The sequence below is a fragment of the Bos mutus genome, chromosome 7 (genome assembly GCF_027580195.1).
Source record: "Bos mutus isolate GX-2022 chromosome 7, NWIPB_WYAK_1.1, whole genome shotgun sequence".
NCBI classification, from domain to species: Eukaryota; Metazoa; Chordata; class Mammalia; order Artiodactyla; family Bovidae; genus Bos; species Bos mutus.
This window is the reverse complement of record NC_091623.1, coordinates 39,228,868-39,256,559: the sequence shown is the minus strand read 5'-3', so window position 1 is coordinate 39,256,559 and position 27,692 is coordinate 39,228,868. Positions and strand designations below refer to the sequence as shown.

Here is a 27,692-nt window from a genome sequence, read left to right as displayed (position 1 = left end):
ATGTACCAGGAAATAATGTCTGGTTCTCTCTTGCTGTGATGTCAGCAGGGACTGATGCTCAGCGTTTACGTTTACCAGTTCACAGGGTGGTAAATGGTGGTGTTCAAATCCTATCATTCATTTCCCATTTATTAGTTGGAATACGTCTATAAAAAGATGCATCCCCTCATCAAACATTTGGTTAACCATTATTATTATGTGATAACAGTTCATACTTACTTACTCCTTGGAAAGAAAGTTATGACCAACCTAGACAGCATAATAAAAAGCAGAGACATTACTTTGCCAACAAAGGTCCGTCTAGCCAAGGCTACGGTTTTTCCAGTGGTCATGTATGGATGTGAGAGTTGGACTGTGAAGAAGGCTGAGTGCCGAAGAATTGATGCTTTTAACTGTGGTGTTGGAGAAGACTCTTGAGAGTCCCTTGGACTGCAAGGAGATCCAACCAGTCCATCCTAAAGGAAATCAGTCCTGGGTGTTCATTGGAGGGACTGATGTTGAAGCTGAAACTCCAATACTTTGGCCACCTGATACGAAGAACTGACTCACTGGAAAAGACCCTGATGCTAGGAAAGATTGAAGGCAGGAGGAGGAGGGGACGACAGAGGATGAGATGGCTGGATGGCATCACCGACTCAATGGACACGAGTTTGAGTAAACTCCGGGAGTTTGTGATGGACAGGGAGGCCTGGCGTGCTGCAGTCCATGGGGTTGCAAAGAGTCGGACACGACTGAGAGACTGAACTAAACTGAACTGAATAACTATACTATTATAAAGATAAACTATAATGATTATTTTGTAAAGGTTAACATGAGAAATTGTCTCTAAAATCTTTCATGGAAATATGTTTTCTAATGGTCTTCTGAGATAGAAAATTCCAAAGCTATTACATAAAGTAATAATCCCTGTACCAGAAGAAGGTGTTTTAACTCGGTCCCTACAATTTAATGTACACAGATATTCGTTCTACCATTTACTTATGTTTACTTGTAAAAATTATTCTTCAGAAGTCCATTCCTTTGAATTACAAAAATACAATAGTCTGAAAAAGCTTGTAAAGAATAATCAAAATACATAAGTTCAAGACTGGCTGGCACATTATACATATTTCTCATTATTTTAAAGCTTTTACACAAGAGTGAACAAGTAGAAAGTATAATAAAAACTACATCAGCCAATGAACACAATACAACCAGCAAAGTACTCAAGCACACTGAATCATCTTATGGGAATAGATTCTTAAAAAACTAAATTTAAATAAAACTGTATTTTGAAAGATTCAAATCTGCTATAAATAACTTTGATTATAGAGTTTATCCTGAAATTCTTATAACTTTAACAAAAAGCAATACTACTCAGATAATATCAGGTGTAAAAAATCAACAAGAACTCATGATTTTGAAATGCATGATGAAGAGAGATTAATGAAACAAAATGGGTTACACAGATGTAACTCTAATCATTTGGCCTAATACTAACCAGAATACTTAAGAGTGTAAAGACAATTCTTTCTTAACCAGTTTTGCTTTTATATAAATAATGCTTATATAAATGCTTATATAAAACTGTTGTTTTATATAAACAATGCTTATATAATCCACGTACAAGTACATGGATTAAATCTCATGTGGCGATCTGGATGACAACTATTACAATTCCATACTTCTGCCTTCAACAGGCAGGTACCAGCTCATGAGGAATCATCTAATAGATACAAACAAGAATGTAATTTCACCAGAATTGCAACATATAGTTCTCTTAAATAAGACATTTGGTATAGATTTAAATAGAAATCTGTATGGGATACCTACTCTTGATGAGCTAACTGGACTATTCAAGTACATTTATTACATTTAAGCAAATAGAAGTTTCACTTGAGATTTAAACACTATTTTCACTTTCTTCATACTAAGCATAAACTAGGTATACCAGTGAAGAATGTGAATCTTCTCAAACTCCTGGAGTGAGATACCATTCCCTTTTCCAGAGGATCTTCCTGATGCAGGGATCAAACCCAGGTCTCCTGCATTGCAGGCAGATTATTTTCCATCTAAGCCACCAGGGAAGCCCTCTGTGCTAGAGGGGAAGTGCTTCTCAAATATAAATAATTAAATACAAATCATGAAAATAAGAAGGGATATTCTACGACATGCAATTACCTCAGGTATAAAAATATTTACTATAATTTTAGACATTGCATTATGAAGTGGACATAATATTCTATGACGATTTACAAACTATTAGTAATAAGCCTACAAATATATTTTTACATACAATTCCCAATTATATGATTTCCTAAATATTAATCGGGGCTTCCCAGGTGGTGCAAGTGCTAAAGAACCTGCCTGCTAATTCAAGAGACCTAAGAGATGTGGGTTCCATCCCTGGGTCAGCAAGATCCCCTGGAGGAGGACATGGCAATCCACTTCAGTATTCTTGCCTGGAGAAGCCCATGGACAAAGGGGCCTGGCAGGCTACAGTCCATACACCTGCGCACAGACTTGACTGAGGCAACTTAGCATGCAAATATTCACTACCATTGCCCCACTACTGATGAATATTTATTATGGCATATAATATTAAAAATAAATGTCAAAAATCTAAAACTTTACTTAGAAACTGCCTTTTTGAAAAAGAAACCTAAAAAGAAGTTCTTAATATTTTTGCCATAAAAACAATAAAAGGGTAAAAATAATAATTATCAGAGATACTACATTGGCTGGCACGTTTTTCTGTAAAGGGCTAGACAGGAGATATTTTAGGTTCCTGGCCCATATGTATCGGTCATCACTACCCAACAAGGCCAATGTTTGTAGCGCTGTATTATGAAAGCTGCTACAGACAATATGCCAAAAAAATTTAGCAAGCCTGTGTTCAATTAAAACTTTATTTATAGACACTGATACCTGATTTCATATAAATTTTACATATCATGAAGTAGTCCTTCTTTTGAAATTTTTTCAATCATTTTGGAGGAGAAGAGGGAGAAGGTGAGAGGAATGGAGAGAGTGGCATGGAAGCATATACGCTAACATACGTTAACAAGCAGCCAAGGAGGGTGTGCTGTGAGACCAGTAGACTCAAACTCAAACTCTGGAATAACCCAGAGGGGTGGGAATGGGCAGGGGGTGGGACGGGACATACGTACACCTATGGTTCATTTATGCTGATGTATGACAGAAACCAAACCAATACTGTAAACCAACGATCAATCAATGAAAAATAAATAAAAATATAAAAACAAGGCTTAGCTCACAAGCCACCCAAATAGACATAGCAGGCCAGATATGACCCCATGGGCCATAATGTGCAACTCCTATTACATCACTTAAATTACAGAAGCTACACAACAGAGGTGATATAAGCAGATGTTAAGAGGACAGGTTCCACAGTCTTGAATGGGGTTGACATGTGACCTCCCTACTCCCAATCTACAGGACTTTGGACGAGTTGCCTAACTCTTCATCAGTTTCCTTCTCTATAAGCTGAGAATAATAATAGTACTGCCTATTAGGAATAATAGGAGCTATCCCACATTGAAGGTCAGGGAGGGCGGCAGTGAGGAGATACTCCTCGTTCAAGGTAAGGAGCAATGGCTGCGCTTTGCTGGAGCAGCCGTGAAGAGATACCCCACGCCCAAGGTAAGAGAAACCCAAGTAAGACGGTAGGTGTTGCATGAGGGCATCAGAGGGCAAACACACTGAAACCATACTCACAGAAAACTAGTCAATCTAATCACACTAGGACCACAGCCTTGTCTAACTCAATGAAACTAAGCCATGCCCATGGGGCAACCCAAGACGGGCGGGTCATGGTGGAGAGATTTGACAGAATGTGGTTCACTGGAGAAGGGAATGGCAAACCACTTCAGTATTCTTGCCTTGAGAACCCCATGAACACTATGAAAAGGCAAAATGATAGGATACTGAAAGAGGAACTCCCCAGGTCAGTAGGTGCCCAATATGCTACTGGAGATCAGTGGAGAAATAACTCCAGAAACAATGAAGGGATGGAGCCAAAACAAAAAGAATACCCAGCTGTGGATGTGACTGGTGATAGAAGCAAGGTCAGATGCTGTAAAGAGCAATATTGCATAGGAACCTGGAATGTCAGGTCCATGAATCAAGGCAAATTGGAAGTGGTCAAACAAGACATGGCAAGAGTGAATGTCGACATTCTAGCAATCAGCGAACTGAAATGGACTGGAATGGGTGAATTTAACTCTGATGACCATTATATCTACTACTGTGAGCAGGAATTCCTCAGAAGAAATGGAGTGGCCATCATGGTCAACAAAAGAGTCCGAAATGCAGCACTTGGACGCAATCTCAAAAATGACAGAATGATCTCTGTTGGTTTCCAAGGAAAACCATTCAATATCACAGTAATACAAGTCTATGCCTCAACCAGTAACGCTGAAGAAGCTGAAGTTGAATGGTTCTATGAAGACCTACAAGACCTTTTAGAACTAACACCCAAAAAAGATGTCCTTTTCATTATAGGGGACTAGAATGCAAAAGTAGGAAGTCAAGAAACACCTGGAGTAACAGGCAAATTTGGCCTTGGAATACGGAATGAAGCAGGGCAAAGACTAATAGAGTTTTGCCAAGAAAATGCACTGGTCATAACAAACACGCTCTTCCAACAACACAAGAGAACACTCTATACATGGACATCACCAGATGGTCAACACCGAAATCAGACTGATTATATTCTTTGCAGCCAAAGATGGAGAAGCTCTATACAGTCAGCAAAAACAAGACCAGGAGCTGACTGTGGCTCAGACCATGAACTCCTTAGTGCCAAATTCAGACTTAAATTGAAGAAAGTAGAGAAAACCACTAGACCATTCAGGTATGACCTAAATCAAATCCCTTATGATTATACAGTGGAAGTGAGAAATGGATTTAAGGGCCTAGATCTGATAGATAACGTGCCTGATGAACTACGGAATGAGGTTCGTGACACTATACAGGAGACAGGGATAAGACCATTCCCATAGAAAAGAAATGCAAAAAAGCAAAATGGCTGTCTGGGGAGGCCTTACAAATAGCTGTGAAAAGAAGAGAAGCGAAAAGCAAAGAAGAAAAGGAAAGATATAAACATTTGAATGCAGAGTTCCAAAGAATAGCAAGAAGAGATAAGAAAGACTTCCTCAGCGATCAATGCAAAGAAATAGAGGAAAACAACAGAATGGGAAGACTAGGGATCTCTTCAAGAAAATCAGAGATACCAAAGGAACATTTCATGCACAGATGAGCTCGATAAAGGACAGAAATGGTATGGACCTAACAGAAGCAGAAGATATTAAGAAGAGATGGCAAGAATATACAGAAGAACTGCACAAAAAAGATCTTCACGACCCAGATAATCACGATGGTGTGATCACTCACCTAGAGCCAGACATCCTGGAATGTGAAGTCAAGTGGGCCGTAGAAAGCATCACTAAGAACAAAGCTAGTGGAGGTGATGGAATTCCAGTTGAGCTATTCCAAATCCTGATAGATGATGCTGTGAAAGTGCTGCACTCAATATGCCAGCAAATTTGAAAACTCAGCAGTGGCCACAGGACTGGAAAAGGTCAGTTTTCATTCCAATCCCAAAGAAAGGCAATGCCAAAGAATGCTCAAACTACCGCACAATTGCACTCATCTCACACGCTAGTAAAGTAATGCTCAAAATTCTCCAAGCCAGGCTTTGGCAATATGTGAACCGTGAACTTCCTGATGTTCAAGCTGGTTTTAGAAAAGGCAGAGGAACCAGAGATCAAATTGCCAACATCTGCTGGATCATGGAAAAAGCAAGAGAGTTCCATAAAAACATCTATTTCTGCTTTATTGACTATGCCAAAGCCCTTGACTGTGTGGGTCACAATAAACTGTGGAAAATTCTGAAAGAGATGAGAATACCAGACCACCTTGATCTGCCTCTTGAGAAATCTGTATGCAGGTCAGGAAGCAACACTTAGAACTGGACATGGAACAACAGACTGGTTCCAAATAGGAAAAGGAGTTCGTCAAGGCTGTATATTGTCACCCCATTTATTTAACTTATATGCAGAGTACATCATGAGAAACGCTGGACTGGAAGAAACACAAGCTAGAATAAAGATTGCCGGGAGAAATATCAATAACCTCAGATATGCAGATGACACCACCCTTATGGCAGAAAGTGAAGAGGAACTCAAAAGCCTCTTGATGAAAGTGAAAGAGGAGAGTGAAAAAGCTGGCTTAAAGCTCAACATTCAGAAAACGAAGATCATGGCATCCAGTCCCACCACTTCATGGGAAATAGATGGGGAAACAGTGGAAACAGTGTCAGACTTTATTTTTCTGGGCTCCAAAATCACTACAGATGGTAACTGCAGCCATGAAATTAAAAGATGCTTCCTCCTTGGGAGGAAAGTTATGACCAATCTAGATAGCATATTCAAAAGCAGAGACATTATTTTGCCAACAAAGGTCCGTCTAATCAAGGCTATGGTTTTTCCTGTGGTCATGTATGGGTGTGAGAGTTGGACTGTGAAGAAGGCTGAGCACTGAAGAATTGATGCTTTTGAACTGTGGTGTTGGAGAAGACTCTTGAGAGTCCCTTGGACTGCAAGGAGATCCAACCAGTCCATTCTGAAGGAGATCAGCCCTGGGATTTCTTTGGAAGGAATGATGCTAAAGCTGAAACTCCAGTACTTTGGCCACCTCATGTGAAGAGTTGACTCATTGGAAAAGACCCTGATGCTGGGAGGGATTGGGGGCAGGAGGAGAAGGGGATGACAGAGGACGAGATGGCTGGATGGCATCATTGACTCGATGGATGTGAGTCTCAGTGAACTCCGGGAGTTGGTGATGGACAGGGGGGCCTGGTGTGCTGCAATTCATGGGGTCGCAAAGAGTCGGATACGACTGAGTGACTGATCTGATCTGATCTGATTAGGAATAATAATAGTTCATGTAACAGCATTACTTTCACAGCATCATCTTTCAGGATTTGGAATAGCTCAACTGGAATTCCATCACCTCCACTAGCTTTGTTCGTAGTGATGTGTTCTAAGACCCACTTGACTTCACATTCCAGGATGTCTGGCTCTAGGTGAGTGATCAGACCATCGTGATTATCTGGGTCGTGAAGCTCTTTTTTGTACAGTTCTCCTGTGTATTCTTGCCACCTGTTCTTAACACCTTCTGCTTCTGTTAGGTCCATACCATTTCTGTCCTTTATCGAGCTCATCTTTGCATGCAATGTTTCCTTGGTATCTCTAATTTTCTTGAAGAGATCTCTAGTTTTTCCCATTCTGTTGTTTTCCTCTACTTCTTTGCATTGATCTCTGAGGAAAGCTTTCTTATCTCTTCTTGCTATTCTTTGGAACTCTGCATTCAGATGCTTATATCTTTCCTTTTCTCCTTTGCTTTTCGCTTCTCTTCCTTTCACAGCTATTTGTAAGGCCTCCTCAGACAGCCATTTTGCTTTTTTGCATTTCTTTTCCATGGAGATGGTCTTGATCCCTTTCTGTACAGTGTCACGAACCTCCATCCATAGTTCATCAGGCACTCTGTCTATCAGATCCAGTCCCTTAAATATATTTCTCATTTCCACTGTATAATCATAAGGGATTTGATTTAGGTCATACCTGAATGGGCTAGTGGTTTTCCCTACTTTCTTCAATTTCAGTCTGAATTTGGCAATAAGGAGTTCATGATCTGAGCCACAGTCAGCTCCCAGTCTTGTTTTTGCTGACTATATAGAGCTTCTCCATCTTTGGCTGTGAAGAATATAATCAATCTTATTTTGGTGTTGACCACCTGGTGATGTCCTTGTGTAGAGTGTTCTCTTGTGTTGTTGGAAGAGGGTGTCTGCTATGACCAGTGTGTTCTCTTGGCAACACTCTATTAGCCTTTGCCCTGCTTCATTCTGTACTCCAAGGCCAAATTTGCCTGCTACTCCAGGTGTTTTCTGACTTCCTACATTTGCATTCCAGTCCCCTATAATGAAAAGGACATGTTTTTTGGGTATTAGTTCTAAAAGGATTTGTAGGTCTTCATAGAACGGTTCAGCTTCTTCAGTATTACTGATCGGGGCATAGGCTTGGATTATTGTGATATTGAATGGTTTTCCTTGGAATCGAACACAAATGATGCTGTGAAAGTGCTGCACTCAATATGCCAGCAAATTTGAAAACTCAGCAGTAGCCACAGGACTGGAAAAGGTCACTTTTCATTCTAATCCCAAAGAAAGGCAATGCCAAAGAATGCTCAAACTACCGCACAATTGCACTTATCTCACACGCTAGTAAAGTAATGCTCAAAATTCTCCAAGCCAGGCTTCAGCAATATGTGAACCGTGAACTTCCTGATGTTCAAGCTGGTTTTAGAAAAAGCAGAGGAACCAGAGATCAAATTGCCAACATCCACTGGATCATGGAAAAAGCAAGAGTGCCAGAAAAACATCTATTTCTGCTTTATTGACTATGCCAAAGCCTTTGACTGTGTGGATCACAAGAAACTGTGGGAAATTCTTTAAGAGATGGGAATACCATACCACCTGATCTGCCTCTTGAGAAATCTGTATGCAGGTCAGGAAGCAACACTTAGAACTGGACATGGAACAACAGACTGGCTCCAAATAGAAAAAGGAGTACATCAAGGCTGTATATTATCAATCTGCTTGTTTAACTTATACACAGAGTACATCATGAGGAATGCTGGGCTGGAAGAAGTACAAGCTGGAATCAAGATTGCCGGGAGAAATATCAATAACCTCAGATATGCAGACGACACCACCCTTATGGCAGAAAGTGAAGAGGAACTAAAGAGCCTCTTGATGCAAATGAAAGAGGAGAGTGACAAAGCTGGCTTAAAGCTCAACATTCAGAAAACGAAGATTATGGCATCTGGTCCCATCACTTCATGGCAAATAGATGGGGAAACAGTGGAAACAGTGTCACACTTTATTTTTGGGGCCTCCAAAGTCACTGCAGATGGTGACTGCAGCCATGAAATAAAAGACGCTTACTCCTTGGAAGGAAAGTTATGACCAATCTAGATAGCATATTCAAAAGCAGAGACACTACTTTGCCAACAAAGGTCCGTCTAGTCAAGGCTATGGTTTTTCCAATGGTCATGTATGGAGGTGAGAGTTGGACTGTGAAGAAGGCTGAGCACTGAAGAATTGATGCTTTTGAACTGTCGTGTTGGAGAAGACTCTTGAGAGTCCCTTGGACTGAAAGGTGATCCAACCAGTCCACTCTAAAGGAAATCAGTCCTGGGTGTTCATTGGAAGGACTGATGCTAAAGCTGAAACTCCAGTACTTTGGCCACCTCATGCGAAGAGTTGACTTATTGGAAAAGACTCTGATGCTGGGAGGGATGGGGGCAGGAAAAGAAGGGGACGACAGAGGATGAGATGGTTGGATGGCATCACCGATTCGATGGACATGAGTTTGAGTGAACTCAGAGAGTTGGTAATGGACAGGGAGGCCTAGTGTGCTGCGATTCATGGGGTCACAAAGAGTCAGACACAACTGAGCGACTGGACTGAACTGAACTGAATAGGGCTACTATAAGGATGAAATGTGGCACAGAAGGGACTAAGCAAAGTTCCTAGCATCCAATAATGAGTCAAATAAATATGCTGTTGCTGTCATAATCAAAACACAGGAAAAGTTCTATCTCATAATAATACACATTCTGATATGCAAAGGCATTCTACTTCCGAATGTCTACAGGCATAATTAGAGAAAAATCTTTTTAAAAACAGCCATAACATTTCCCAACTGGGAGATACCATAAAAGTAATTTTGTTTCACCAGAAGCTCAAGGATGTTTCTGGTTCAAGTCTGAGTTAAAGTCAAAACCAGAACTAGAATCAAGTGTCTTCATCTGTATTTTCAGGCCAGAAAATCCTCTGTTTATTCTATCTTTGTAGCAATTTAGTAGACATTTATTGACCAAAATTTAGACAACATTCCTTTTTGAGGGATTTGGAAAAGAGTTCTTGGGAAGCATGAGGTCAGAGGCTGGCAAAGACTACTCCACACAGACATAACAGCACAGTGATTAAGAGCAAAAAATCAGTATCAAAGCGGGATTAACATTTCAGCTACTCGACCACATGACCTTGGGTAATTTATTTAATATTTCTGGGGCTCACAGAATAGGTACTCAAAAAATATTTGAATAAAAGGTCAAAAGAACCAGGTTCTCTCAAAGTTAAAGGTCTTGCTCACAACCAAAGTTTCAACTTTTGAAAAATTTGACAATTAAAGAGAAAACATACACAGCTATAATGGGCTGGATGTGAGCCCCCGCCAAAGGTATATCCACCCAGAACCTATAAATGGGACCCTTCTTGGAAAAGGAGTTTATAATTAAGGAGTTTATAATCAAGGATCTCAAAACGAAATCGACCTGGATTGTCCGTGCGGGTCCCGAATCCAAAGATAAGCTTCCATACAAGAAGACAAACAGGAGAGGAAAACACACAGAAGAAAAGGTGGTGTGAAGAAAGGGGACATAGGCTGGCATGACGTGCCCACAGGTCAAGAAATGCCAGGGTTTGCCAGCAGCTACCTGCCAGAAGCTTGGAGGGAGGCTTTCTCACTCAGAAGGAACCAACTCTGGGGGCACCTTGATTTTTAACTTCTGGCCTCTAGAACTACGAGAGAATAAATCTATGTTGTTTTTAAGCCACCAGGTTTGTGGTCATTTGTGTCAGCAGTCCTAGGAAACTGATGCACAGCTGACAAAGAGTCGCTGAATATTTACCTCGTAACGTGATCATCAGCTGCCTTAAGCGTCAAAAACAAAACAAAAAAAACCAAGCTTACGTGAGTTCTATTAATCAGGAAAACTGGTCCAAAAATTGCATTATTCTCATAAATTGTATACAGTGAGATTAAAATGTACATACATGCATTTTTATTGTTCACTCTTACCACTCCAGGTTTTAGACACTTATCTCAGGCCAAAACAACACCGTGCCCTCAAATGCACTATCAGAAGTATAGCTGCAGTCTCAAAGACAGTTTTTCCCAACAGGAACCCTGATTACTCCAGAAACTATACAGCAATACGCACAGCTCAGCAGCAGCAAGGTCACAGGACCTTTTTATTCATTTACAGTGCAGCAGCTGGAACAGTAGCTAACTTTTTATTTGCTTTGCTAGCATCTATTTTCACAATAATTAGCACACGTGGTTTTCACATTTTTGGATACAGTATTGTTTCCAATTATAAGGCGCCAGCAAAGAAAAGAGGAATTTCAAAGGCAATCAACCACTAATCAAAAACATAAGTTGATATAAGTTTATACATATAGAGCATGTAGTAAAAAGATTAACACTGGAAATAAGTATAAAATTACTGGGCCATAGTCTATTCTATCAGATCTTTTTCATGGTTTATATAGAAATGGTATTAGAAGGACTTTTCCAAGCTAGCTATTTTTCTACTTCAAACTTTTCACTTCACGTAGTTGAGAAAAATGGAGATCAGCAGTGAGATGACTCAACTCATGACACATGTATGATGACAAAGCCAACTCCCTTTTCTACTGTAACCCCTGGCTTAGATTACATCCACAAAGTCAACCAATGCTGGGCACTGGTCACTCATTCAGAAATTTAGTGTGAGGTGAGGAGAAAATGCTCTAATGACATTAAAGTAGAAATGTTACATAGAAACAATGACTGCATTCAAATTTAGAACACTTAGTGTAAAAACTGTTGTTCATTTACACCCCCAAAAGATGGACTATTTTGAATACCGTATCTCAAAAATGTAATAAAAACATAAAAAGACCAGTAAAAATTTTAAATAATTATAAGACTAAAGAATGCTGCTAATAAGAACATACACTCAAGCACACACACACACACACACACACACAGGCACTGGGGACTGGAATGGCAAAATGTTAGACATGACTGAAAACTACGAAACATCAGACAGATAAAATTATTTTTTTCTATTAAAGATAAAAACTAAGATAGGGGAGAGCCCTTTGAATACAGATACAGGAAAGGCTGGATCCACATGTCAGAAATGCTTCATTCAGTACCTATAAATTCCGTTACATTTCAAAGTAGTTCAGTGAGAAGCCATATGATTTTAAGTACTGTCAAATACTTAAATAAAACTGAGAATAACATCACTACTACTAAAACTTTAGGGGCTCTGTTAAAGACGACAGCCACAATACACTGCTTGAGGTCACTGTGGAGAAAATAGGGACATGCTCTGAAAACGGCTCTGACAGTAGCTGACATTTGCTGAGCACGAACTATGTGCCAAGCACCATGCAGCCTGTCCACGCAGTCTTCTGCACATCTAGTCATCTCTAACACTACGTAGCAGGCCCTCTTAGCCTCACCTCATATATTAAAAAGCTGAAGTTTGCAGTGGTTAGGTAACTTTTGCAAGGGCAATAGTAAGTTCTCATCCAGAGTACTAATTCTTACATTCAATCTTGTAATCGCAATCACATCACTTGATCTCTTCCCTACAATGATTGGGTAGGAACAAGATAATCTACAGAACCAAAAGATTAATGTCTAGAATTTTTAAAAAACCAGCTTCAGGGCTCTAAGAATCATACAAAGTTTCAAAAGATTATCCACAAATTGTCTTAAGTCTTAAAAGGTACAAAATAAAATCAAACAGCGAATTACGGTATCTTTAAACTTCAGTAGAAATTAAGAATTTTTAAAAGAATAACTTACTTTAGAACTAAATGGCACTAATGAGATGCCTCATTAGACCATATTTTGAAAAAAAGACTATCTTCACAAAACAAATTTATATTTCTGTGTTACTATCAATAATACATGGTTCAAAATGAACATAATCTTACTTTGCTAAGTCAAAACTACAAGGTAACTGTTTCAGATTTTCTTCCATCTGAATTTCAGGCCTTTCCCCGCCCTCCAGATTCCTCCAGTGATGTTAAAATACGGGTCATCACTTCTTGCCACTGACAATGCCCGATTCTGCTCCTCCCCCAGTCCCTTGCCACTCCACGCCTGCACTCGGTATATTTACCATTTGCTCTTTCTAATCTACAATACTTTGCGAAATCATGAAAATAACTTCTTTACAACTGCTTCTAAACAAGAGTAGAAAGAACATTTGATCTTTATTATGTGAACTTACATTCATCTGTGAAATCCAAATAGAATATTTTTTCTCCTACTTCTTGTTTCAGAGTAGAAGTCACAGAGACAATGATCCACGGAGAAACTGGATGTTTTCCTACTTGCTTTTAAGCGTGAAACTATGTCTGTTAAGTCGCTTCAGTCATGTCTGATTCTGTGACCCTACGGACTGCAGCCAGCCAGGCTCCTCTGTCCATGGGATTCTCTAGGCAAGAATGCTGGAGTGGGCTGCCATTTTCTCCTCCACAGGATCTTCCTGACCGAGGGATCAAACCCGCGTCTCTATGTCTCCAGCATTGACTAGGAGGTTCTTTACCACTAGTGCCACCACCTGGATGCCTTACTTGCATGCCTTAAATTAGGATAGTCTTTCCAGGTTTTCACTACCATCCTGGAAAAAGGTATTGCCATATCTCCTGTTCTCTCTTCAGCTTTCATTTTACTTGAGCTCTGGGGAAGGCAGATTTCTCAAACGGTCTCTACAGTTCCCACCCCTTGGTGTGTTCATCCCGCATGATCACTGGGACAGTGAACGTGGTGGAGTTTCTTCTACGATTAGGTTATGTGCATGTGACACAGTTGCTTTTTAAATAGGGAGAATATTCTGAATGTGCCTGACCCAATCAGGTGAGCTCTTGAAAGAGACTGGCGTCTCCCTGAAGGCAGAGATTTAAAGCTTAACAGAGATTCAGTGTGAAGAACGTCCTCCACCGCCGGAGGGGATCATACAGCAAAGTATCCTGGTGACCTCCAGGTGAAAGCCAGCATGCAAATGAGGGCCTCAATCCTCAAATGCAAGGAACTGACTCTTGCCACAACTTCAGGAGCTTGAGGCAGACCCGCAAGCTGCACGTGAGAAGACAGCCAGCAAACAACCTGACTTTAATTGGGATCCTGAGCAAGGAGTCGGGCCAGGCCTGGACTTCTGACCCACAGGAGCTAAATCCAGGGCTTTTTTTGAAGCCAGTAAAAAAAAATGGTGGTTGGCAACATAGCACAGAAAAGGAAAGTAAGATCGCTCAGCCTCTGCATCTCACTGATGGCTCCTTTCTTGAAATGCTTCTTTGGGTGACTCTCGTTTCCTCTTGTCATTCCTGTCTCCACTGTGAGCCTTATTTTCCCCATCCTCCTCAGGTTCCCCAAGCTTCTGGTCTGAGCCTTTTCCTCAAACTCTACCATCTTCCTGTGTGATTTCTCTCCTTTTTAAGATAATGTTTGTTGACCAACTACAACGTTCCAGATAGTAATGCAAGCTCTAGGGAGCTATCAGTGAGGTGAGGGGGGAAAAAAAAAAAACAACTTCTGCTCCTGTGGAAGGTTCACTGGTTCTGTTGTAATCAAGGCAAAACTGTCTCCTGTGTTCCAGATTCAAATCGCCAACCTTTTTTAGGAAACTCAGACTCAGGGAGGTAAAGTGGAAGTCGCTCAATCATGTCCGACTCTCTGCAACCCCATGGACTGTGGCCTGCCAGACTGCTTTGTCCATAGGATTCTCCAGACAAGAACACTGGAGTGGGTTGCCATTTGCCTCTCCAGGGGAATCTTCTCAACCCAGGGATCAAACCCAGGTCTCCAGCACTGCAGGTGGATTCTTTACTGTCTGAGCAACCAGGGAAGCCCAAGTAAGTGTCTAAAGTCCCTCAGTCTGAATCCAATCTGGAATACATCTTATCCTTCAATATTCTGAAACCATTTGCTCAGCTGAAACCCCACCTCTTCACCCATTCACTCCTGTGTTACTGCAACCCGACCTTCTCCCTGCGCACTCCACAGCACGTATGTTCCCTCTGAGCTCACTGAGAACCTCTAAAGCTGCCAAAGCCACAGAAAGCTTTTCAGCCTTGTGTCTCTCCACTGAACTGTCTACTCCTTTGTTCTTCTATCTTTCAAATTACCCTACTTTCTTCATTTTTTTTTTCTCTTCCTCTTTAATTACACTGGCCACTTCCAAGTCTTCATCTCCAGCTTCAGAAGGACATCCTAAACTGTGGCTACTCATCTCAACAAGAAGTTCAGGACACCTCAGGCTGTGAATATCCCACACTGAATTCAGTCCTCCCACGGCCTGGTGGTCCCCCTGCTCGGGGCACTAGGTGGATGGAGCCAGTACAACCCCCGTCACCTGTCAGTGGCCATCCTCCACCCCACCTTTCTCTCTCCCTGTCACTCATGCCACAGAGCTGGTCAGTCATCTTCCTGCCCACTGATGCTACTGCTACTGCTGCTAAGTCACTTCAGTCGTGTCCAACTCTGTGCAACCCCATAGACAGCAACCCACCAGCTCCCCCGTCCCTAGGATTCTCCAGGCAAGAGTGCTGGAGTGGGCTGCCACTGCCTTCTCCGTCCTGCCCACTGAGCACCCCCTAAAAATCATACTTGCTTCTCTGCCTTAGACAGAAAAGTCTGTAATAATTGATAAAATATAAACATTAACATCTATTTAAAATCTGTTCGATGTTAATGCTTATATGAACAGTCAACTAAGTGTGGAGCTCAAAATTTTTATGTTTATAATAAGCATTCTATGTTTATTTCAAAGACGAATAATAGCAGAGATTTGTGATTAAGTAGCAAATCATAATTTTAAAATAAGTAGTAGTTTTCCTACCACTTTCTACTGCTATTCTTTACTCTATTGCTGTTCCCCCCATTGATAGAGAGCCAGTAATAAGCAAGTCATAAGAGTCTTCATTTCTCTCTGGCCAGCCATTCTTGGTGACCTTCCCTTTAGTTTAAAAAAAAAAAAAAGCAGCTATAATCTTTACAAGCTCAATTCCATAAGATGCCTGTGTATCTTATTTCTGTTAATATAAATGAAACACAAAAGCTAAACTTCCATTGGTGAATAATGCAATAGATAAACCACATAACCAAGGATTTCTGGAATTCCAGTAAATAGTAGTTCAAATGATATCTAGACTCTACCTAGAAACTTCTGGTTATGACAAGAATTGACTTATAAGACTTTAGCTTTATTTGATGAAATATGTTCTCTTGGTCCCATCAGCACTTAGATTGATCAGTGCAACATATCCTAGAACAGAGCAATCTACTTTTGTGTGCTTTCTTAATTCAAGATTTGGGCGGGGGGAGTACAGGGAGAGGAAGAGGCTTTAAGGTAGCCAATGCTTCCTTGCTACCACAAACAAAACAACAGATGTGGACTTTACTAATTACTGAAGGATATATACCTTTATAAAATTAGAAATGTAGAAATACTTTACCTGCTGTGATTGAGTAAAAGAAGCTAAAAAACATCTCATGCCATTTCTCTTTCATCTGTAACCTCTGGGTTCCTAGAGTACTTTGGGATGAATTTTCAACATATATCCAATGTTCTCAGATATCTATAGGTATGCTTCTTAATCAGAATAAAGTTTTATATAAATAATGTTTTTAGTACATAGAAAAGCACTGTAAAGAGTAAACTGTAAAGAGTCTAGGGATTATCTGGCTGAATGACTGGCTACAGAGTCTAGAGTATTCGTCTATCATTCTTCCTTTTGGCTTTTTTTACAGTTTTGACCATACCTGCTACCACTGCCACCCTCTCTCATCCTCTTAAGAAACAAGCAAAACTAGTCTTAGTAGATGTATACTTTCAAGGCAGATGCCATAAAAATCACATCATTCATACATGGAATAAATCTTATTCAGAAATTAATTAGAAATTGAGAATATAAAGCAATAACCTAAAACTATAAAATAAGCAAGGACAATCTGAAATATGTACAATGACCCTGTTTTCCCTTAATATATGTAAAAGCCCATAAACTCTTTAAATCTTTGCTTTTGTCCTCATGAAAAAGATTAAGTCCTACAATAAATCTCAAGAACTCACCAAATTAACTACTTTCATTCATATTATCATATCACCAAACACTGAAATACGTATATAACTTTAAAACAGCATGTAATATGCTGTAAAGCTACAGAGGCAATTAAGTCTCCCTAATAATTCAACCAAAAACTAGGGAGGTGGGAGCGAGGTAGATTACCATGCTTTCAAAATAGAGGTATTTATGAAAACAAAACGTGATAGCCAGATTCTTTAATATTAGAATCAATAACACCTATTGATGCATTGAAATTCTTCCACTTTAATAATCTCAGTGCCACAAAAGCTCCCGTGGAAGCTAGCACCTTCTCAAACATACAAATATATAAACAAATAATAACAATAAAAACAGCAGCTTTGTGCTGTGCTACATTTTCTATTTTCACTAAAACTTTACTTAATCTTCCACTCGGAACTGCATTCAAAAACACATCTAAACCTAACCAAATCAGGTTTTGTGTTTCTTATAAAACAAGAAGTCTATAAAGTAAGCAGCCCAGAGTTGATGCCAGAAACTCAAGAGGAACAAGGGTCAAGGAGTCCTCTTCCATCTTTAAGAAAAAGACTCTTGACCTAAACTTGCTTACCAGCTATCAGACCTCAATCAGTACTATTTTTAGATTGATGAATATAGAAACTACAATTTTGGATGGGACTTACACATGAATGCTAAAGTCATCCCAAATGGCTAGAGGTAGAAAAAGAGACAATGAACCACAGAACACTTATTCTTTGATAAATGAATAGGAATAACCAGAAACATAAAAGAACTCATGAAAAAATGAAAAAATTACTTCAGAGAAGAAGTAAATATATAGTACAACCAAACCCCAAAAGCCTTGACAGCATAGAGGCTTTCACATAAAGTGAAAGAATAAAAAAGGTAGTACTTGTGAACATTTCTTAACACTGAGTTATACTGATATGAGAGGATGAATCTCTTGAGAAGGAAGCGCACTTAGCAGAATGAAATTCCAGGGGGTACAGTAAAGAAGTGTCAGAAAGTGCAGAGCTGTCTGGGGATGCTTTGGGGAAGTGAAACTAAGGTAAAGAATGAACGTGCCATATATAACACAGAATGAATATCACACACTAACTGACAGAGGAAGAAGATGGCTAGAGAAAGCAGCATGGCCGCAAAGCTCAGCAAAAGAAGACGAAGCAGGCTTGCATCTGTCACCAGAGCCCGAGCTTCCAGTAAAAAGAATGGCCCCGGCCTAAAATTAGCCCTCATTACTCAGTATATATCTTATGGTGATAAGGATTCACCGAAAACATCATAAAATAATAACAGAGAGTAAAAATGAAAGAGGTCAGAACATCCCTATGAAATGAGGATAATCAGTGACTCCATGGGCCTCCTGGTAGCTCAGCTGGTAAAGATCTACCTGCAATGCAAGAGACCCTGGTTCGATTCCTGGGTTGGAAAGGTCCCCTGAATAACAGGCTACCCACTCCAGTTTACTTGGCCCTTCCTGGTGGTTCAGACGGTGAAGAATCCACCTGCAATGTGGGAAACCTGGGTTCTATCCCTGGGTAGGGAAGATCCCCTGGAGGAGGGCATGGCAACCCACTCCAGTATTCTTGCCTGGCGGACAAGGACATGGACAGAGGAGCCTGGCGGGCTACAGTCCATGGGGTCAAAAAGAGTCAGACATGACCGAGTGACTAAGCACAGCACACAGTGACTTCATAAGAATACAGAACCCTCCTTTGATCAATTCAGGTATGGATCATCACATAAGCTAATATAAATGAATCTGAATATGTGTGTTTCTGAGTGGATATAGTAACATCTGACTAAACAAGACTGACAATAAATGTTTAAGCGCTTAAAAGTATATTTACAGATTTATCATAAGCTAAAAAGTCCCATTATATTTAGGCCAGCATTGGCTAATAACCAAAAACAAATAATCATAGTTATAGATGGACATTCACAGGTATGAGAGTTCAATAAATATCTATTTGAAGACAGTGTGCATATCTATACATAATATCTACCTGAGGATGGTGCCTGATAGCCATCAAGACAAAAACTCTTATTCTATGTGCCCTAAGATAATGTAGGAGTAATGCAGAATGATGTAGAAATTTATATAATAGCTAATAATAAAACTTTAATCTTTTCCATTTTATTTTGAAAACATGAAGCAGAGTTGACACAAAAGAAAAAGATAAAAATTAAGAGGATTAAACACAATTTCAAGAACAAGAAATTCAGAGCATGTCTGTTTTGCAAAAACAGTAATGAGATACACAAAAAGTAGAAGTACAGAAAAACATCAAATAAGGATCATAAAATATATCAGGAAGAGAAAAGTGAAAAGGAAGCAAGACTTTATTTTAAAGCTACAGAAAATTACAGTTGTACAAGTCACTAGCTAGCTACATGAGTCACTAATTATCTCGGTCTTCAGAGACATTGTTATATATAAAATGACAGATTAGACAGGATGACACCAATAGATTCTACATCCTCTAACATTTTTATGACTCCTTAAATCAAGGTAACATAAAACTTACAAATATAAGAAATGATTCTTATAAATGGTACTTACCCAATGACTCTACGACACTAGTATTTAGAACACCATAACTACGAATTTTTGTAACATTAAAACAGAAATTATGTCTATTAAATTCTCTTCAAATATAAAATAAAAAATATATGAAGCTACAAAATCATTGAATGTTCCTTTTGGACATTTTCCATTCTTATCTGAAGGCCAGAATTTACTTTTCTTAATGTAGCGAATCTGGAAGAATGACAGCCTAAAATACAGGGTCATTAACTGAGCAACTTACGGGAGGCAGGCAATTAAATTTAAACTGCAAAAGAGCATGTCAACATATGCGTTAACTAACAAACTTAAGATGGAACCCCATTCTTACATAGAAATGACAGGCACTAAAATCCTAAAATACTACTGTGTTCCAGATAACTGAATTAAAACACAAGAACTGATGGTAAAAGTAGTACTGAACTATACAGTTACACATCACAGTGAAAAGCTTCACCAGGCATCATTACTGATTAATTAATACCATCCGAGAAAAATATTATTTCCCTTTGCTGACAGAAATTGAAACTAAGAGGGTCAAACTGGGCTCACCAGCCAATAAAGAAACTGAAATCTGTAGATAAAGAAACCATAACCCCGCCACAGAGGTTAAACCGCGCACTGCTTCTCCTCAGAGGGCTGCAGAGCGGCCCTCCTCTTCCCAGGACGCCTGCCTCTGCCCTCCCCTCAGTTACTCTCCTCAGACGGCTGCAGAGCGGCCCTCTCCCTCCCAGGGCGCCCGCCTCTGCCCTCCGCGCGGTGATTCTCCTCAGACGTGATTCTCCTCAGACGGCTGACAGAGCGGCCCTCTCCTTCCCAGGGCGCCTGCCTCTGCCCTCCCCTCAGTTACTCTCCTCAGATGGCTGCAGAGCGGCCCTCTCCCTCCCAGGGCGCCCGCCTCTGCCCTCCGCGCGGTGATTCTCCTCAGACGTGATTCTCCTCAGACGGCTGACAGAGCGCCCTCTCCCTCCCAGGGCGCCCGCCTCTGCCCTCCGCGCGGTGATTCTCCTCAGACGTGATTCTCAGACGGCCAGAGCGGCCCTCCCCTTCCCCAGGGCGCCTGCCTCTGCCCTCCCCTCAGTTACTCTCCTCAGATGGCTGCAGAGCGGCCCTCTCCCTCCCAGGACGCCTGCCTCTGCCCTCCGCTCGGTGATTCTCCTCAGACGTGATTCTCAGACCGCCAGAGCGGCCTTCCCCTTCCCCAGGGCGCCTGCCTCTGCCCTCCGCGCGGTGACTCTCCTCAGACGTGATTCTCCTCAGAGGGCTGCAGAGCGGTCCTCCCCTTCCCAGGGCGCCTGCCTCTCCGTCCGCAGCCCCGGGGTGGGAGGACGCCCCGGGCCGCCTTACCTGCTCCCTCCTGACCTCCGAGGTGGACGGGCAGGAGGCCTCGGAGCTGTCCCCGGGCCCGTAGGACTCAGAGGGCTGCGGGTCACAGGCAGCCTCCGGCGCGCCCTCACCCTGAGAGCCCCGATGGCTCCTCTCCATGGCGGGCCTCCGCCGAGGGCCGGGCGAGGGCTCGCAGGAGGCACCTTCTCTCGGCCTCCCTGGAGCCGGCAGCCAGGGCAGGAACACGGGCTCTGCCGCTGGGCACTGTCTCCCCCTGTCGGCACGAAGTCTGACACTCAGCTCCCGGAGGAGAAGGACTCACACACGCCCCGAAGGGAACGGGTGTACTGGGCCACAGACTGTGAAGACCCACTATTTCAGAAACAAACCCACGCTGCAACTGACCTTTTTAAATAAAAATACCTTGTCTCCTCTCTATACAACCGGTAGAAGTCATCTGCTTTAGAAACTTGGATCTTGAGATCTCCAAGAACAGACCAAACTTTCAAGCACTTCTTGAAACAAAAATCTTGCAAAAAGCCTTCTTAAAAAGCCTTTCTCAACCCAGTATATTTTAATTGATTTCAAGAAGGGATAATTCTCCAATGCTTTATAATTCACCTGATTCAAAGAGAAAGAATCTAAATTATACACAAAAATAATCTTTAAGGTCTAAATAAAAACTAAAGATATCTGTACAGAAATGTGTTGAGCTTAACAATGTACAATGAGGGGAAAGGGCTGGAGAAGCAGTATCATGCTCAGGATACTTAACATCACAAATGTTTAATTTGAAAATAAGGCTCCTGTTTTGTTACTCTGTTTTATACTAATTTGTTCACTGCTACATAAACCCTTGTTCTATTCATTCATTTCTTTAGAAGAAGGCACTGTGCTTCTACTAGATGCCATATACCATATTCAGATACTGTGCTGAACATTCTTTAAAACGGGCCAAACTCCAAGAAACTTTTTTTTTAAAACAAGTAAGAAAAAAAAGGAGAAAAGCAAGAGAAACCAATTACACAAAAGTCTTACTCAATAAAACTTTCCTAGCTCACAATTTTGACATAAAGTCTCTTTCTTTAAATCCTTTGCTTCCTTTTTCAATTCCATGCACTTAAAAAAAAAAAAAAAGAGGTATCTCCTGTATAATTTCCTCTACTTCTCAGTCTAAACACATACACATTTTGATTTTGCTGTTACAACATTCATTTTTATATCATGTCCATTAGGGAAAAGCCTCATTTTATATTTTGAGAATAACTTAATAAAATGTTAGAATTAATGAATAATAATAATAGACAACATAGGATGGGGAGCCTTTTATGAGCCAGACCTTCTTTAAAACATCTAGGTAGATTATCTCAGCACAAGCTGGAATCAAGATTGCCAGGAGAAATATCAATAACCTCAGATACACAGATGACACCACCCTTATGGCAAAAAGCAAAGAGGAACTGAAGAGCATCTTGATGAGAGTAAAACAGGAAGAATGAAAATGCTGGCTTTAATCTCAATATTCAAAAAACTAAGATCATGGCATCCGGTCCCATCACTTCATGGCAAATAGATGGGAAACAGTGGAAAAAGTGACCAAATTTATTTTCTTGGGCTCCAAAATCACTGCAGATGGTGACTGCAGCCAGGAATTTAAAAGACGCTTGCTCCTTGGAAGAAAAGCTATGACTAACCTAGACAGCATATTAAAAAGCAGAGACATTGCTTTGCCAACAAAGGTCCATCTAGTCAGTTCAGTTCAGTCGCTCAGTCATGTCTGACTCTTTGCGACTCCATGAACCGCAGCACGCCAGGCCTCCCTGCATAGAGTTCACCCAAACTCATGTCCATCAAGTCAGTGATACCATCCAGCCATCTCATCCTCTGTCATCCCCTTCTCCTCCTGCCCCCAATCCCTCCCAGCATCAGGGTCTTTTCCAATGAGTCAACTCTTCGCATGAGGTGGCCAGAGTACTAGTTTCAGCTTTAGCATCATTCCTTCCAAAGAACACCCAGGGCTGATCTCCTTTAGAATGGACTGGTTGGATCTCCTTGCAGTCCAAGGGACTCTCAAGAGTCTTCTCCAACACCACAGTTCAAAAGCATCAATTCTTTGGTGCTCAGCTTTCTTCACAGTCCAACTCTCACATACATACATGACCACAGGAAAAACCATAGCCTTGACTAGACGAACCTTTGTTGGCAAAGTAATGTCTCTGCTTTTGAATATGCTATCTAGGTTGGTCATAACTTTCCTTCCAAGGAGTAAGCGTCTTTTAATTTCATGGCTGCTTTCACCATCTGCAGTGATTTTGGAGCCCAAAAAAAGTCTGACACTGTTTCCACTGTTTCCCCATCTATTTCCCATGAAGTGATGGGACCGGATGCCATGATCTTCGTTTTCTGAATGCTGAGCTTTAAGCCAACTTTTTCACTCTCCTCTTTCACTTTCATCAAGAGGCTTTTTAGTTCCTCTTCACTTTCTGCCATAAGGGTGGTGTCATCTGCATATCTGAGGTTATTGAGATTTCTCCCAGCAATCTTGATTCCCAGTTTGTGCTTCTTCCAGCCCAGCATTTCTCATGATGTACTCTGCATATAAGTTAAATAAACAGGGTGACAATATACAGCCTTGACACACTCCTTTTCCTAGTATGGTTTTTCCAGTAGTCATGTATGGATGTGAGAGTTAGATTATAAAGAAAGTTGAGTGCTAAAGAATTGACGCCTTTGAACTGTGGTGTTGGAGTAGACTCTTGAGAGTACCTTGGACTGCAAAGATATCTAATCAGTCCATCCTAAAGGAGATCGGTCCTGGGTGGTCATTGGAAGGACTGATGCTGAAGCTGAAACTCCAATACTTTGGCCACCTGATACGAAGAACTGACTCATTTGAAAAGACCCTGATGCTGGGAAAGATTGAGGGCAGGAAGAGAAGGGGACAACAGAGGATGAGATGGTTGGATGGCATCACAGACTCGATGGACATGAGTTTGGATGGACTCCGGGAGCTGGTGATGGACAGGGAGCCCTGGCGTGCTGCGATTCATGGGGTCGCAAAGAGTCAGACACAACTGAGTGACTGAACTAAACGGAAAGCTCACTTAATACCCCACGATAACGTTATGAGACAGGTTCTATCACAAACTTTAGGTTATAGAAGAGAAAACTGAGGCATAGAAGTCATACAGCCTATATGGCTTGCCCTAAGTCATACAGCCAATATGCGGGTAACTCAGAATTCAAGTCCAAGCAACTCTACTTCAAAAATCTATAGAATTAACTTATACTCCACTTCTCAGGTTAAATCTCTACTCCAGCTCACTGAAAGTATTCTGTTGCCAAAACAGAGCCTCAAAGGGTGTATTAGCAATTTATTAATTTTTTTTCTATATGCTGACACACTCAAGAAACAATGAATTTTGATTCTCAATTTTCTTTCCTTTGCCTCACGTTTTCCCTAGACCATTTTAAAAATATAATTTGTAGTTTTACACCTACAAAGATTTACTTGTATTTTCCTACCTTTCTTTATTTCCTGTAGGTTTTATTTATTGTTTCAATATTCACGGAGCATTTACAAGACGCTTGGCATATAAATTCACAGGCTCATAAAATCACAAAACTTTAAATCTTAAAACAATCTTGGAGATAAAATAAATCAAAATTAATGTTCACAGTCAAGGAATATAAAGTCTAGAGAAGCTAGATTTCTTGCCTCTTGGTCTAGCACAGAAAAAAAGCTAATTCAGTTATTTCTCCTGTGATCATCTGTACCCATTACTTTTCATCTTCACAATTAGAAAAATTTTATGTCATCTAGATACTTCACTGGGCATCCCTGGTAGCTCAGCAGTAAAGAATCCCGCCTATCAATGCAGGAGACACAGGAGATGTGGGTTCAACCCCTGGGTCACGAAGATCCCCTGGAGAAGGAAAAGGCAACCCACTCCAGTACTCTTGCCTGGGAAATCCCATGGACAGAGGAGCCTGGAGGGCTACAGTCCATGGGGTCTCAAAAGAGTCAGACACGACTTAGCTGCCTAAACAACCACAACAAGAAGCCTCACTAGGTAGTCCTTCAGGTCACTTCTAAAGATAACAAGCACAACGGATGCTGTATCAGTGTCCGAGGTCTGCTGTTAACAAAGCACCGCACACCGGGCGGCTTAAAGGGAAAGAAATCTATTTCCTCACAATTCTAGAGGCTGTAAGTCTGAAATCAAGGTTCTGACAAGATCATGCTCCGCAAAACCTCCAAGGAAGTAGCCTTCCTTGCTCTTGCTACGCTCTTGTAGCAGCGTAACTCCTACGTCTGCCCCCATCCTCATGTGACTACATGTCCTGTATGTCAGTCTATCTGCTCTCAAGGGCGCCAGTCATACTGAATCAGAGCCTACTCCAATAACCTCATCTTAACTTGAGTACATCTACAGACACTATCGGAGAAGGCAATGGCACCCCACTCCAGTATTCTTGCTTGGAAAATCCCATTGACGGAGGAGCCCGGTAGGCTGCAGTCCATGGGGTCACTAAGAATCAGACACGACTGAGCGACTTCACTTTCACCTTTCACTTTCATGCACTGGAGAAGGAAATGGCAACCCACTCCTGTGTTCTTGCCTGGAGAATCCCATGGATGGCTGAGCCTGGGGGGCTGCCGTCTATGGGGTCGCACAGAGTCGGACACGACTGAAGCGACTTAGCAGCAGCAGCAACAGACACTATTTCCAATTAAAGCTATATTCACAAGAACCGGGTGTTGGGATTTCAACGTATCTTTTTGAGGAAACAATTCAACCTGTAACAGGTAGGATTCTTAATAGCTATGTACGTTGATACCATTCTAATGGCAGAAAGTGAAGAGGAACTAAAGAGCTTCCTGATGAGGGTGAAAGATGAGAGTGAGAAAGCTGGCTTAAAACTCAACATTCAAAAAACTAAGATCATGACAGCCAGTCCTGGAAGCAATGATAGATTTTATTTCCCTTGGCTCCAAAATCACTGCAGATGGTGACTTCAGCCAGGAAATTATAAGACACTTGCTCCTTGGAAGAAAATCTATGACAAACCTCGACAGCGTATTTAAAAAACAGAGATATCACTTTGCCGACAAAGGTCTGTATGGTCAAAGTCACAGTTTTTCCAGTGGTCATGTATGGATGTGAGAGTTAGACCATAATTCTTCAGTTGAAGCTGGAGAATTCATGCTTTTGAACTGTGGTGCTGGAGAAGATTCTTGACAGTCCCTTGGACTGCAAGGAGATCCAACCAGTTAATCTTAACAGAAATCAACCCTGAATATTCACTGGAAGGCTTGATGCTAAAGCTGAAGCTCTAATGCTTTTGGCTAACTGATGCAAAGAGCTGACTCATTGGAAAAAGACTCTGACACTGAGAAAGACTGAGGGCAGGAGGAAAAGGGGATGGCAGAGGATGAGATGGTTAAACAGCATCACCAACTAAATGGACATGAATTTGAGCAAACCCTGGGAGATAGTGAGGGACACGGAAGCCTGGCATGCTGCAGTCCATAGCGTCACAGAGTTGGACATGACTGAACAACTGAACAACACCTTAATTTTTACATTTTCCAGTTAAAGAAATACCTATTTATTCCTACCTTCTGATTTCTGAGTTTAAACCTTTTGTTGGGCCAATGCTAAAAGTATATTTCCTACCCAGTGGTGACTTAATATGTAGTAATCTTTAGTAAAGAACATTGCCAAGTCTTTCCTAAAACCTAAGTAGATGATTTTCTGTTCTCTATTACTTTCATAAAAAAGAACTCTAAGAATTATCAGTTAGGCATGATTCCTTCCTTAGAAACTATTCCCTTTCCCCTAGAATATTTTTTTACTTAAATATTTGATGATTCTATTTATTATTATGAATTCTAACAACCTGCCCAATATTCAAAAAATATTTACTAAGTCTCCTCTATTTGCCAAGTACTGCTCAAGGCCATGGAATTCACAGTAACAAATTCAGTAACAATTCACAGTAAACAAAACGAAAGTGCCTATCTTTGTGGAGCTACAGTTTGGGGGTCTAGCAGGGACTAGAGGGAAGACAACAGACACCGAAATCAGAGATTCGTATATAATGAAATTCCATGGCTAAATGAATTAGCTATTTAACATATAAATACACATTTTAAAGTATTTAATGCATAGAAAGGCAAAGAAGAAACCTATGCGTGCATGCTAAGTCACTTCAGTCATGCCTGACTCTCTGCGTTACAGCCCTCCAGGCTCCTCTGTCCATGGGATTCTCCAGGCAAGAATACTGGAGTGGATCACCATGCCCTCCTCCAGGGGATCTTCCTGACCCAGGAATCAAACCTGACTCTCTTATGTCTCCTGCACTGGCAGGCGGTCTCTTTACCACTAGTGCCATCTGGGGGCTTCCCTGGTGGCTCAGCTGGTAAAGAATCCGCCTGCAAGGCGGGAGACCTGGGTTCGATCCCTGGGATGCAAAGATCCCCTGGAGAAGGGAAAGGCAACCCATTCCAGCATTCTGACTGGAGGATCCCATGGACTGTAGAGTCCATGGGGTCCCAAAGAGTTGGACACAACTGAATGTCACCTGGAAAGCCCTAGAAAAAACCTACCATATAGTAAACATTAGCCAACACAATAGTAGTAGCAGCAGCAAAGATACTAGAAGTGCCACGTAAGAAATGGAAAAGCATGACAAGATAATCACGGCAAGGTGCAGCGAGGCCGTCAAAGAGCCTATTATACCTAGAGTAGTCAGAGCGCTGTCTCAGAATGACATTTGAGTTGAAATGATGAAAAGAGTTCTTCCTCTAAAGAG

General features: G+C 41.2%; 1 protein-coding gene across 3 annotated transcripts in view; it reads right to left on the bottom strand.

The window, feature by feature from the left end:
• FER (FER tyrosine kinase) overlaps positions 1 to 27,692 on the bottom strand; it is a 460,352-nt gene that overhangs the window by 261,827 nt on the left and 170,833 nt on the right. The window contains exon 1 of one of the 3 annotated variants that reach the window (XM_070373204.1): positions 20,895 to 21,179. The exons of the other annotated variants lie outside the window; for them this stretch is intronic. Within the exon in view, the coding sequence (XP_070229305.1) occupies positions 20,895 to 21,032 (138 nt within the window). The 5' untranslated portion in view covers positions 21,033 to 21,179. Of the gene's footprint in view, positions 1 to 20,894; positions 21,180 to 27,692 lie in introns of those variants that run through there. 3 annotated transcript variants of the gene reach the window in all.